Source organism: Ictidomys tridecemlineatus, chromosome 14, assembly GCF_052094955.1.
Source record: "Ictidomys tridecemlineatus isolate mIctTri1 chromosome 14, mIctTri1.hap1, whole genome shotgun sequence".
Lineage (NCBI taxonomy): Eukaryota > Metazoa > Chordata > Mammalia > Rodentia > Sciuridae > Ictidomys > Ictidomys tridecemlineatus.
In genome coordinates, this window is record NC_135490.1 from 10938787 (window position 1) to 10951792 (window position 13006).

General features: G+C 46.2%; 1 protein-coding gene across 1 annotated transcript; it reads left to right on the forward strand.

The window, feature by feature from the left end:
• The first annotated feature begins 311 nt into the window (after positions 1 to 311).
• Nefl (neurofilament light chain) lies at positions 312 to 5839 on the forward strand. The gene is made up of 4 exons (XM_078030870.1): positions 312 to 1694; positions 2671 to 2795; positions 3227 to 3546; positions 3940 to 5839. The coding sequence occupies exons 1-4, from the start codon at positions 312 to 314 to the stop codon at positions 4083 to 4085; spliced, it is 1974 nt and encodes a 657-aa protein (XP_077886996.1). The 3' UTR covers positions 4086 to 5839.
• Positions 5840 to 13006: the final 7167 nt, after the last annotated feature.

Consider the following 13006-nt stretch of genomic DNA (forward strand, 5'->3'; position numbering starts at 1 on the left):
AGCTACAAAGAAATGTAAAACTTCCCACCCTAAATGCCGCATCCCTGCAACCTTTGCCTATTATCTGAATCTCAAATGTTCTAGAGGCATTGCAACATTCCCAAAAACCCCAAGGGGGTGGAGGGTTACTAAGGGGGGTCCTTAGTGGGTAAGGGACGAGTTGGGGGTCAGGGTATCATACCGGGTATGAAAAACTAAGATGACAGTAGGGAAACAGAACCTGTTATTGGGGACACTTAAAAACCCGAGTGATACGGGATCCAAGTATAATAAGCAAGACGAGGCTGGGTGAAGGGAGGAAGAGAAAGGAAATGAGTAGGGGGTCTATGGGGTCTCAGAGAAAAGACAGAGCCTCCGAGGAAAGCGGAAAGAAAGAAAGCCGCAGCTTCGCAGCTGCCGGTCGCTCGCCCCCGCCTTCTCTTTTGCGCAGAATCCACCCCTTGGCTGCAGCAGCGCTCTGCCCCCACTGGCCGGCGCGCAGTGATCGATCGCAGGCTGCGTCACAATCCTCCCGGCGTATAAATAGGGGTGCAGACCAGCGCCGAGCCGCACACAGCCATCCATCCTTCCCTTTCCCTTTCTCCCCCGTCCTTCCTCCTCTCCAGGCCCCCATCTCCGCCGCGGGCCGGGGGGCTCTGGCCGCCAGCATGAGTTCCTTTAGCTACGAGCCGTACTACTCGACCTCCTACAAGCGGCGCTATGTGGAGACTCCCCGGGTGCACATCTCCGGCGTGCGCAGCGGCTACAGCACCGCGCGCTCCGCTTACTCCAGCTACTCGGCCCCGGTCTCCTCCTCGCTCTCCGTGCGCCGCAGCTACTCGTCCAGTTCCGGCTCCTTGATGCACAGCCTGGAGAACCTCGACCTGAGCCAGGTAGCCGCCATCAGCAACGACCTCAAGTCCATCCGCACTCAGGAGAAGGCGCAGCTCCAGGACCTCAACGACCGCTTTGCCAGCTTCATCGAGCGCGTGCACGAGCTGGAGCAGCAGAACAAGGTGCTGGAGGCCGAGCTGCTGGTGCTGCGCCAGAAGCACTCCGAGCCGTCCCGCTTCCGGGCGCTGTACGAGCAGGAGATTCGCGACCTGCGTCTGGCGGCGGAAGACGCTACCAACGAGAAGCAGGCGCTCCAGGGCGAGCGCGAAGGGCTGGAGGAGACTCTGCGCAACCTGCAAGCGCGCTACGAAGAGGAGGTGCTGAGCCGCGAGGACGCCGAGGGCCGGCTGATGGAGGCGCGCAAAGGCGCAGACGAGGCGGCGCTGGCCCGCGCTGAGCTCGAAAAGCGTATCGACAGCCTGATGGACGAAATCGCTTTTCTGAAAAAAGTGCACGAAGAGGAGATCGCCGAGCTGCAGGCGCAGATCCAGTATGCACAGATCTCGGTGGAGATGGACGTGTCCTCCAAGCCCGACCTCTCCGCCGCGCTCAAGGACATCCGCGCGCAATATGAGAAGCTGGCCGCCAAGAACATGCAGAATGCCGAAGAGTGGTTCAAGAGTCGATTCACGGTGCTGACCGAGAGCGCAGCCAAGAACACCGACGCGGTGCGCGCTGCCAAGGACGAGGTGTCCGAGAGCCGTCGCTTGCTCAAGGCCAAGACTCTGGAGATCGAAGCGTGCCGGGGTATGAACGAAGCCCTTGAGAAGCAGCTGCAGGAGCTAGAGGACAAGCAGAACGCCGACATCAGTGCTATGCAGGTACCACACCTTCCAAAACCCAGGTGGGGTGAGGGGACTGCGAAACCCAGCGGGGGGGGGAGTTGAGCGTGAGCCCACAAAGTGTACAAAAGGGCGAGGCCTCTGCTTGCCGCTATTAGAGGTAGAACTTGGCTTCTTGGAGACTGGTAAGGGTGGGGAGGGGGTGAAGTGGGGAGGGGGTGGGTGGGGTGGGGTGGGGCGTGACTGCAGTCTGGGCGAGTGCTCGATGCAGTTGAATCCGTGTTCCGCAGGAAAGCTGCCCTGCCCTGGGAGCGGGCTGACTGGGGGAGGGGAAGAGGTGGAAGTTGGGCGTTGCCTCCAGCCAGCGGTGACATCCGGTCTTTACAGATCTGCATTAATCACATTACTTTCAGCACCTATTGGTTAATAAACATGGCGAATAGCTTCTCGTTAGTTAGGAATCTGCATGCTTTAGGACTAATTTTTTTACCAACCTCTCTCTCCTTTTAGCTGGTATATAGGAATCAGTTAACAGTATTTTAGGTAGTTAGTGATGTTCATATTAAACCATTTCTTTTTAAAGCTTCTCCATCTTCCGAGGAGTAGAAATACAGATACATAGAAAGTGTTTTAGATAAAGTCATTTTGTTTAAAAATCTAGCTAGTTCTTTCCCCTTTAAAACAATGAATTCATTTTCCTGATTATGACCTGACTAAAGAAAAGTTAATGAGAAACAAAGTTGTTCTAGCAGTGTGGCTTTTTGGAGATCTAATGATGATCATTAGACTCTATTAACTAAAGACATTTTTTAAAGGACTTTTTTTTCCATTAATTATTTTTTTTTCTTCTCATGCTTCTCAGAAGCAGGATATATATATTTAAAACCATGCAGTTTTAGGGGAGATTTTATACAAAGCGTGCACTTTGATCTTAACAGAAACTAGGCCTTTGCAAATATATTCCAGAATAAACGCAGAAGGGATTTATGCTTGGATTTTTTAAAATCTCCAACAGGACACAATCAACAAATTAGAAAACGAACTGAGAACCACCAAGAGCGAAATGGCCCGCTACCTAAAAGAATACCAAGACCTCCTCAACGTGAAGATGGCTTTGGATATTGAGATTGCAGCTTACAGGTAAAATCAGGGGGGGTAAAGGTGGCCACCATTAAGCCTTGGAAGAAAATCAGATTACAGTTAAAATTATGTCTAATCAGGAACCTTCAAGAATACTCCTTTGAAATAATTATATTTTGGGGCTTCTTCCAAAAACGTTTTCAGACAAATACATAAGAATTTAACCCTGTAATAATAAGTCCTGTTCTTAGCTTTTTGACATGTTTTAAATTTAATAGGACTATTCCGGGCTTTTTTGCTTTGTTTTGTCTCAGTCACTGTATCCCTAGTCAATAAGTCTTGTTGATGGTCAGCCCTGCTTCTTGCATTTGTCTTTGAGGGTGGCCTTTGGGGGAAATGACGTGTGATGGATTTGGAGCAAGTCCTCCAAAACATTATCGATTGTTTTTGGGGTGTTTTTTTTTTACCCCACCCTTTATCTGCCTCCGCAGGAAACTCTTGGAAGGCGAGGAGACCCGGCTCAGTTTCACCAGCGTGGGCAGCTTAACCAGCGGCTACTCCCAGAGCTCCCAGGTCTTTGGCCGATCTGCCTACGGAGGTCTGCAGACCAGCTCCTACTTGATGTCCGCCCGCTCCTTTCCCTCTTACTACACCAGCCACGTCCAGGAGGAGCAGATCGAGGTGGAGGAGACCATCGAGGCTGCCAAGGCCGAGGAAGCCAAGGACGAGCCGCCCTCTGAAGGGGAAGCTGAAGAGGAGGAGAAGGAAAAGGAAGAGGGTGAGGAAGAGGAGGGAGCCGAAGAGGAAGAAGGTACAATAGAGACAAACCCCTGCAACTTTAGGTGCAAAGTGGGTGTGGGTATTTGTTAGGCCCTGCGCAAGCTCTATGTCCCGTGTAGGAAAGTTTTCCATTTGTAGGTGATTTTGAAATCTGAACCAAAATGAATGCCAGACACCTCATGATACTGAGCTTAGGCTTAGATTACTTCCACTACCTGGAAGTAATCCATTTAAATATGTGCTCCCTGGCAAACGGCTTGTGGCAAGCCTTCTGAGAATGGTCCATTGGGAAAGTGGAACCGAGAGGTTTGGGGTACGCATTCTGAGAATAATGCAGAATAACTGCCAAAACCTATCTTTGCAGAAATGTTGGACTGGACTTAACCTGGCTTTGGATTTTGTAAATTTTCTTTTTGTGTTAAAGCTGCCAAGGAAGAATCTGAAGAAGCTAAAGAGGAAGAAGAAGGAGGAGGTGAAGGTGAAGAAGGAGAAGAAACCAAAGAAGCTGAAGAGGAGGAGAAGAAAGAAGAAGGTGCTGGGGAGGAGCAAGCAACCAAGAAGAAAGATTGAGCCCCGTTTCCCTCATTATTCCAGGAAAATTTCTCCCGAAATCAGGTCAACCTCATCACCAACCAACCAGTTGAGTTCCAGACCCCATATGAATTAAGAAGTCAATATACGTACAATTCTGAGATGACTTAGGTTGGACATTCAATGTTGTGCTATGAATTTTCTCCTTATGCAGAGTATCCGTTTGCTTGCAGAGTGGCTTTCTGGCTTGCTACCAGCCTGTGCATGGTCCACGCTTATGAGTTCAGGATCTATGGCAATGTGAATCATTCAGATGTTTACAATAAAATCACAACACAAATAAATGAATTCACTAATGTCAATGTTAAACTTCGTGGAAAAATAGTCCTTTGAACCTTTGGTGGTTAGAAATTAAAGACCTTGAGTTATGTGCAATAAATAGTAAATAAAGTTACATTGAATGACATATTTCTTGCTGTGGTTGTTGACTTAATTATAAAATACCTTAAAGATGGCACCAATATAAACCAGAAACAAGTGGACTATTGAGCTACAATTTCTTTGGTAAAATCAAAATTTTAACAACTAAAATTTTTTTTCTTCTTTAATTGGAGATTCTTAATGTTATAATTAGGTCATGACTATTCATAAAATCTCTTCCTTCAAAAATTTTATTGGTAATGAACATGAGTAAGTAAGAGAGTCCATAAGTAACGATATACTTTGCCCCCATAGGTGTACTATATTATGTGAAGAATGGCTTTCTAGGAGACAATTCTGAAATTATGTGACAAGTATATCTTTTACTGTAAGCTAGTATGTAATAACACAATATGGGTATTATAGAAATTCTACATATTCATCATTATTAACATTTTTAGTCTAATTAACATGGTCAGAAGTTGAAGCCTGAGCATGTGATATAGATAAGAGGAATTTTTTTTTTTTATATTAGCATGTAATTTAGGGAGAAGAAAGAATACCAAAGGTCACTTGCCACTGGAAACATGTTGCCTGAAATCCTGAGCTCATGATTCAGTGTGTTGTTAGCTTCCTCCTATTGCCTCAAATAGGCAGCATTTAATGCCACACAGTTTTAACCCTTTAAAAACTACAGACATCAGTAATGAAATTATCAGTCACTTAGGGGGGAGATAATATACCTGTGTGTTACATTGAGTTGTTCTGCATGTCTTAATTGGGAAATACTTGGATTCCAGTGATACTTTACCTGGTTGGATGTTTCATCGAATGTACACCCCATCTATCCACATGCACCATGATGTTATGAAGGCTCTTGCGCTTGCATTTGGTGTGGAATAGAAATGAAATTATTGACTATTTGCTGCTCTGCTTCTGTTTTTGAGCAATTGCTTTGTCAGCCAATTTTGTTCAATATCTGTTTTTTTAGGCCTTTAAACTTTATGGATTTCACTTGAAACCAAAGTGGTCTACATTTAACGTTATTTGATCTCTTTGCACTGTATCTAGTCAAACATATGTGACTAAGCAAATAGGTAAAATATTTCTTTATCTACCATGATATGGATGGGACCAAGGAGGATCTCTGCACTTCAGGCTGGGTAAAGATTAGGAGTCTCCTCAGAAACCAAGCTCTTCACACTGATGCTGGTGGGATGATGCATGAGCTAATTCTCAGACAGGTGCAAACTACATGTGAAACAACTAGCCAAATGGAAACTGCTGGTTGGTTTGAGAAACACTTGGTCGAAGTAAATCCATTGTCCCATACTCTCCCTGTGTGCCATAATAAAATATTGAAAAACCTTAAATGAGTTTTTGAAGTCTTTTTAAAAATTTCCACCAAATTTGGTACTGTGGCTGGTATCCGGATTCCCCTCTGCTTCCCCAACTCCAGTCTTAGTTCACTGTCCTCCTCTGCTCCTCAGGGACCACACACCTCAGTCATCCAGCTCTGTAAACCAGACCCTTCCACGTGACATCAGACCTCCCATTTCCTCTCCTCAAGCCAGTCTAGTTGATGGCTAAGCCGACTGATTTCACTGCCACATATCTTGAACCCATCTCCACCTCTCTAGGCCCCCACTATCCTAACAATCCTCTCAGTGTCTACTTTTGTTCTCCTTCAATCACATGCCTTGGTAGACTAGTATTTGGAAAAGTAAATTTCTATCAGGGCATCTCCTTGACTAAAACCCCTCAAGAGCTTCCTATTCCTTTTAATATAGAAACTAGAATCTGACTGGGTGTGGTGGTGCATACCTGTAATTCTAGCAGCTTGGGAGGCTGAGGCAGGGGGATTGCAAGTTCAAAGCCAGCCTCAGCAATGGAGAGGTACTAAGCAACTCAGTGAGACCTTGTCTCTAAATAAAATACAAAATAGAGCTAGGGATGTGGCTCAGTGGTCGAGTGCCCCTGAGTTCAATTCCTGGTATCCCCCCTCAAAAAAAAAAAAAAAAAAAAGAAAGAAAGAAAACTGGAGAGAGAGAGAGAGAGAGAGAGAGAGAGAGAGAGAGTGTGTGTGTGTGTGTGTGTGTGTGTTAAACAGGCAATCAGGCAATAAGTGAACAGGTTGATAAGTGGGCGACCTTTAGTTTGAGCCAAACAGATGAGGATGTGGAGAAGGAGGGCTCCAAGTGCGAGGAAGGGCAAGCACAAAGCCTGGTTTCTCTAAACCCCAAGCACATTGGTGAATATTAGTGATGAGACAGACAGTAGGAGATAGGGCTGGAAAAGCAGGCAAGGGCTTTTAGATCAAGGAGTTGGGATTCTATTCCATCTGTAATTAGGAACTTTTGAAAAAGTGAAGTAGGAAAGGTAATATGATCTAATTTATGCTTTATAAAAACCACTCTGACTCCTGTCTGGAGAATGGGCTAGGAAAGCTAGAATCAAAGTAGAAAGACTAACCAAAATGTGATTTCAGTCAGGTAAGAAAAGAGGAATGGTGAATTGGAATAGGCAGTGGCAATAGAGAAGCATGGCATGGTGCAACTCGGGAAATTTTTGAGTTAATTTCTTACAACATGAATGCACAGAGGGAAAGTTGTAAATAGTACCTTATGTTTTGTTCACTACATAATATTATATCAACTCAGGATGCAGTATATACTAGTTATCTGTTGCTGCATAGTAAATCACTCCAAAGCTTCCTTGGTTCTGCAGATCTGGCTTTTGGGAGTGGCTCAGTAGGGATGTTTTGATTCTTGGTCTCTTGTGAGGTTGCAGTCAGACGCTGGCTGAGATAACTGCTCTGAAGGCCTGATCAGGGCTGCAGGATCCTTTTAGAGTTGGATCTTCCATTTGACTGGCAACTTCCTCTCCATGTGGGTCGTTCCACTGAGCTGGTTGACATCCTACAACACAGCAGTTGGCCTCCACCAAAGTAAGGCTGCCATGGCTCTAAGACCACAAATGCAGTGGCTCATGACCTAACATTGAATCACACATGACACCAGCATAGTCTTCTACTGGGGACAGAGATTAGCCTGCCTGATTCTGTGTGTGTGGAAGTAGGTGGGTAGGTGGGCACAATGGCATAAACATCAAGAGGTGAAGATCACTAGAGGTTGCTAAAAGATAATTCACATGTGATTGTTTCTTTCATGATGAACAAGCATTCATTGCAAAGAGTCTGAAACAATTCCAGATTCAAATGTTTTTTCAGTCTGTTCTCAACAGTGTACTCACCCTTATTGCATCTTGTATTCTAATTCAAGAACATGTTTGTGCAAGGTATAGACAGCTTGGCAATAAATGTCTTCATCCAATAAATCCCTTCATATTTGCTCTTTTGTTTAAATATGCCTTTAGTCTTTTCCCTAGTGGAATTATGTGTTCAAAGGGTAACATGTGCATTTGAATAGCTCCTGAAATGTCTCCTCATATATATTTTCTATGAAGATTGATACCTACAATTTAAAGCCTTTGTATTCCTGCAGCAACTCATTTGATAAGAAGTATGTACTACTCTAGTTGTTAATTGGGGATAAGTATGATAGCCGCTAATATATGACTTAGGGTAAAGTGTGACAGAAAGATAAAATTTTATGATTATCATTTGTTGGGTGGTGAAACCCATCCTAGTTAGTATCTTAGTCTACATATATACATAAATATATGATATATAATACATAATACATGATATGTATGATATGTATTCACACCTATATCATATATCTCATATATATACATTTTAAGTTTAAACATGAATTTAAGTGGGAAACTTCTACTAAATAAAAAAAGTATGCTGGTTACAAGTTGCCTTAACATGAAACAAATTTCTTAAAAAAAATAGTGTAGATATTTCTCAACAATATTTAAGAATTTTCATTTGTGTATTGATGACCAACAATCCCACTGATATTAGTTAAATGTCATTCTTTCAATTCATAACCTCCCCACATCTTTATAATTTCCTATATTAGGCCATTTCCTGATATGTCCATAAAAATGATCTGGAAGCTTTGATGAAGCAGAACTAATGTGCTGTTTTTATTCTCTATCCCACTAGTGGAGACTGAAACTCTACATTGAAAACTACCTACCTCTGTTTGAGAAGAGGAAATGATCTTCTCATTCTGACTTGTTAGTTTCTCTCTAATTATTTATTCACTGGAGAACACCACCTTTTAATTAAACACACACACACACACACACACACACACACACACACACACACACACACAGGAGAGAATCTCTGGCTTCTTCTTTCCCGGTTCCCCCTCCTACATTCACGCACAAGGGTTACGTGTTGGAGAGAATCTCACCTGTGAGCCACAAATCATTCACACGGTTGAAGACAGAGAATTAGGTTGAAACCAGAGGACAAATCGAGGTGAGAGTTCAATGCACCACCTTCCCTGGAGGAGATCAGGGAAGATGCGGGTGGAAAGGGAAGGACCTGGGCCCGCATTTCCCGGGGCCTCCTGAGCGCGGCGCTGCGGCGCCGCTGGGAGGAGCTGGGCGTGTTCCCAACTGCACGGAGCCCACCGGAGGGTGTTTCGGGACTACACTGGAGTTTTGCATCATGGAATAGATTTCAAAAGTAATTTAAGGAAATCTAACTTGTGAGATTTATGGAGCTAACCAAGATGAAAGACTTGAATAAACAAGATGACCAGATGTCACTTTTCCCCACTCCTGATGGCAACGATCCCCACGTGACGCCCCCGGTTTCTGCACAGTGCGTTAGTCCTGGGCGCCACCCCATCCCCCTCCCATCTCATTCCTCCTGTCACTGGTCACAGCTGTTCTCTTTGTTTCCATCCTACAAGGGCAAGTGTGTGTGTGTGTGTGTGTGTGTGTGTGTGTGTGTGTGTCTGTGTGTGTTGCTGGGGTGGGACAAGACCCAGGCTGCAGGTGAAGCCCGAGGGTGCTCTCTGGGGACTACCGGTGGGTGCCGCCCACAGCCCTCTACAGTGAGCGACCTCCCCCATCCCCAACTTAGGCGCAAACTGCCGCCACCGCACCCTCCGATAACTTTAACTAAGACACCCCCCCCCCGTCAAAATGATAAAGTTCCAAGACTTTTGAAATATTTTTAAGTTGGTTGAGCGACACAGATTCTGAAAGCCCAGCTGCCTGGGATGGTTCAGGGAGAGGAAGGGGGAGGCGCCGGAAACCCTCGTTTGCTGGATCTTTCTCCGGGTGGCGGCGCTGGGGGGGGAGAGGGGAGGATGCGGCAGAGCGGTCAGCTGCGGCGCTGCGCCCGCTGCAGGTCCCCTGCTGGAACCCAACGGCCACCGCCCTGGGAGGGAGGGATGGGGTGGGGAGCGCGAGGGGGAGGGTCCTCTGGGGAAACTTCTGCCACTCGCTCTGCTCAGGAGGGATCCCGGTGTCTTTCCAGGGCTGGGGCGGCTCTGGGACCCCAGGATCCTACCGGGCAAGGTGGACATCCCCGTCTTTTGGGGAAGTGCCCTTTCTCTCAGTTCTGGGCGGGGCTCGGGCCACTCCGCAGTCTGATTCTAACAGGAAAAAGCTCGACTCCGGCGCTGCGCCACTCTGCCGCAGGGATGGGGGAGGGGGCCGCGGGCACGCGCTCGCCTGCTGCGGGAGCGGATCCTTCCCGGGAGGCCGGAGGCTGCAGCCTACAACAGAAGGGAGGCGCACAGAGCCTCAGCTTCTCCCTTTGAATTATAAACCAGTGGCAAGAAGACGAAAGGTTCATCTCTTGTCCCTGTCTTCTAAACATCCTGCTCACTCTCCCTGATGGTTTGATAAAAAGCTTTTGTAGAGTCTCTAGGGCCATCCTCCTTTTCCATTTGGAGGCCCATTGTGGTAAGGCCATTTGGCCCCTCCCTTTGTGATGTTCTGTGCGCAGGCCCTTGTCAGGGAGAGTTGTGAATTCACAAGGAAAGGGCAGGACAGAACCCATAGGAAAAATTACCTTCCTGAGCACCCTGACCCTGTGACTTCATGTTTCCATTCTTTAAGGTGTGCATTGCTGTGTATTTGTCCTAAGGCAGGCCTCAATCTCTTCAAGTCACATCCATCTGTGTAATACTTTCTCTGCCCCTTTCCCAGTTTGGGGCAGTTTTGGTTAGAAAACATGCGGTAGAAATTGCCCTGGATCCTTCATCAATCCCAGGGAACTCCTGAGTCTGGCCAGAGACCCTGCAGTCAGAACCCAGGACCCTCAGAGGCTCAAGCAGAGGAAGAAGCCAGGATGCTCAGAGGATTCGGTGTCTGGCAGCCCACATGCTGGCCAGTTTTTGTCAGCATTGATTTGATGCTTTTTCTGCAGCTGAATGCCAGATTTGGGAACCCAGTGTAGGTCAGATCTACTTGTAAAGGATTCCAGGAAGTTTATACCATCATTTCATTTCTTCCTTCGTCAGTTGTTGATTAATTCATCAGAGACTTTCTGAGTACCTGTTAAGAACTTGATACTTTCCCCAGGCCCTCGAGACACAGCATTTACAACACAAATCTCCCATTTTCATAGAGGCTGGTGATTTTTTTAAAGTTTATACTATGTCATATGATATAGGTGATAATAAAAAATGAAGTTGGATGAATGGGATGAAGGTTGGGTGAGAATGCAGGTTGGTTGGTGGCATTTGGACTGAGAATGCAAGGGGTGCTAGGGAAAGCCACGTGTGTACTTGTATGTAAGGGGTAAAGTCCTGGGAAGCCTTTGGGGAGTTTCTAGCCACCCAGGGATGTGACGTGACTTGTGTTTTAGAAAGATCGCTCTGGCTGCTGTGTCAAGGAGATGAGCTGTAGGGATAACTGTGGAGGGCTGGAAGACCAGTTAAGAGGCTGTTGCAGAAATAGAGGTGAGAAGTGATGGCCAGTTGCTGTGGTGGGGATGGCGGGTTGATTTGGTGTACGTGCCTGCATGTATCTTGAAGGTGGAGACAGTGGAACTGATGGAAGATTGGATGTGGGAAAGTGTGTGAAGTCAAGAACGATTCCAAAGTTTTTGATCTGAAATATTGCATTGGTCAGCTTTCCATCACTGTAACAAAATCCTTGAGATGTTCAACTTAGAGAAATGAAAAAGTTTATTTTGGATCATAGTTTCAGAGGTTTCCATTTATGATCAGTTGGCCCTGCCATTTTGGGGGCCTGTGTTGAGCCAACACATCATGGTGGGAGCTTGTGGTAAGCATAGTTGCTCATCTCATGGTGGCCAGCAAATGAGGTTATTACTATTCCCGATCTTTTTTGGTGGCCAGGATGACAACATACTGTGTAGGTTAGTGAAGAATATTTGTTAGGTTCCAACAGCATTGGTGCAACAATGATCAAGTCTATACCATTTAACATGAGTTCCTTTCTCCCTCTCTCATTTTCTTTCTCTCTTCCAGGGCTTTATTACTGCCCATTTGGTAGCTAATTCCTGAAGTAGCTCCACTACTTCAAAGTAGGGTCACTTACTGGCTTGGGATGAGTGTAAAAATCAGGAAACCTCTGAGCGTTGTGATCCTCATCTGTTGTAGCATGGGATTTAAAGAGCGGGGGACTAAAGCCAGCCATTTTTTCTTAGAGAAATTATGAGTCATAATTTCTGGGGAATAAAGGTGGATCTCTCTGGCTGGGAACAACCTGATTGTGAAGTATCAAAATAAAAGGAAAATTACTTTGAAAGACTTAAACAGGGGCCCGGCTCGAATGGCTTCCACCAACAATTTCATTTTGTGTCTCTGGCTTGTTTTTTCCTCTGTCCCCATCCCACTATCCATATGGGGACCAATTTCCCCATCTGTTCAATTTTTATTCTTCACGGTTGAGGTTTTAATTTCAATGATAATAAAAATCACCAGCCTCCTGTTTGGAAGCAGTTCTTTCTCACAGTGCTGAGAGGTCGGGGATGGGGGGGGGACACACATTTTTACGGGTCAAACAAGGAGCACAGGACTGATGGCACTTGGTTTTCCTTGAGATGCCATCTCCACTTTGATGTCTTATGGCAATCAACTTCAGGTGGCAAATCCAGCATCCCAGTTTCCCTCCCTCTACCCTAAATCTCCCCTGAAGCCTTTGCTGGGGTCTTGGTATCAATAGTGGACACTCCGACAGTTGGTTTTCCCAGGCCGGGCACTCTCGAGTCAGCTTTGGCTTCTCTTTTGTGTTTTCCCCTCAGTTCCCCAGCAGCACATGGGGTCCCCTTTCAAAATGTGCTCAGTGGCCCAGGATTGGGCTACCATTTTGGTCCTGGTGCCAAATCCCTTACCTAGATGATTTCGTCGCCTTGAACCTGGCCCTCTTGGCCTCAGCTCTCTCTGTCTTAGACATTGAGTGATTCCTTCACAACTATCAGCGCCACTCCTCTGCTCAAACCCTTCCGAAAGCTGTACTTACTGTGGTCTACAAGGCCCTGCCTGATAAAGCCTCACCTGACGCTGGCTTCTGACCTCCTGCTCATCCCTTCTGTTCCTGCCAACCAGGTCTCCTTATTCTGCAAGCATGCTGAGCAGAATGTTTTTGCCTACAGCCTGCGCTTGTAATTTCTGCCTGAAATGGATTCTCGC

Coding starts and splice junctions, on each gene's coding strand:
- Nefl (XM_078030870.1), top strand. CDS start 312: ATGAGTAGGGGGTCTATGGGGTCTCAGAGAAAAGACAGAGCCTCCGAG. Junction 2,796..3,226: donor ATTGAGATTGCAGCTTACAG/GTAAAATCAGGG, acceptor CTGCCTCCGCAG/GAAACTCTTGGAAGGCGAGG. Junction 3,547..3,939: donor GGGAGCCGAAGAGGAAGAAG/GTACAATAGAGA, acceptor TTTGTGTTAAAG/CTGCCAAGGAAGAATCTGAA.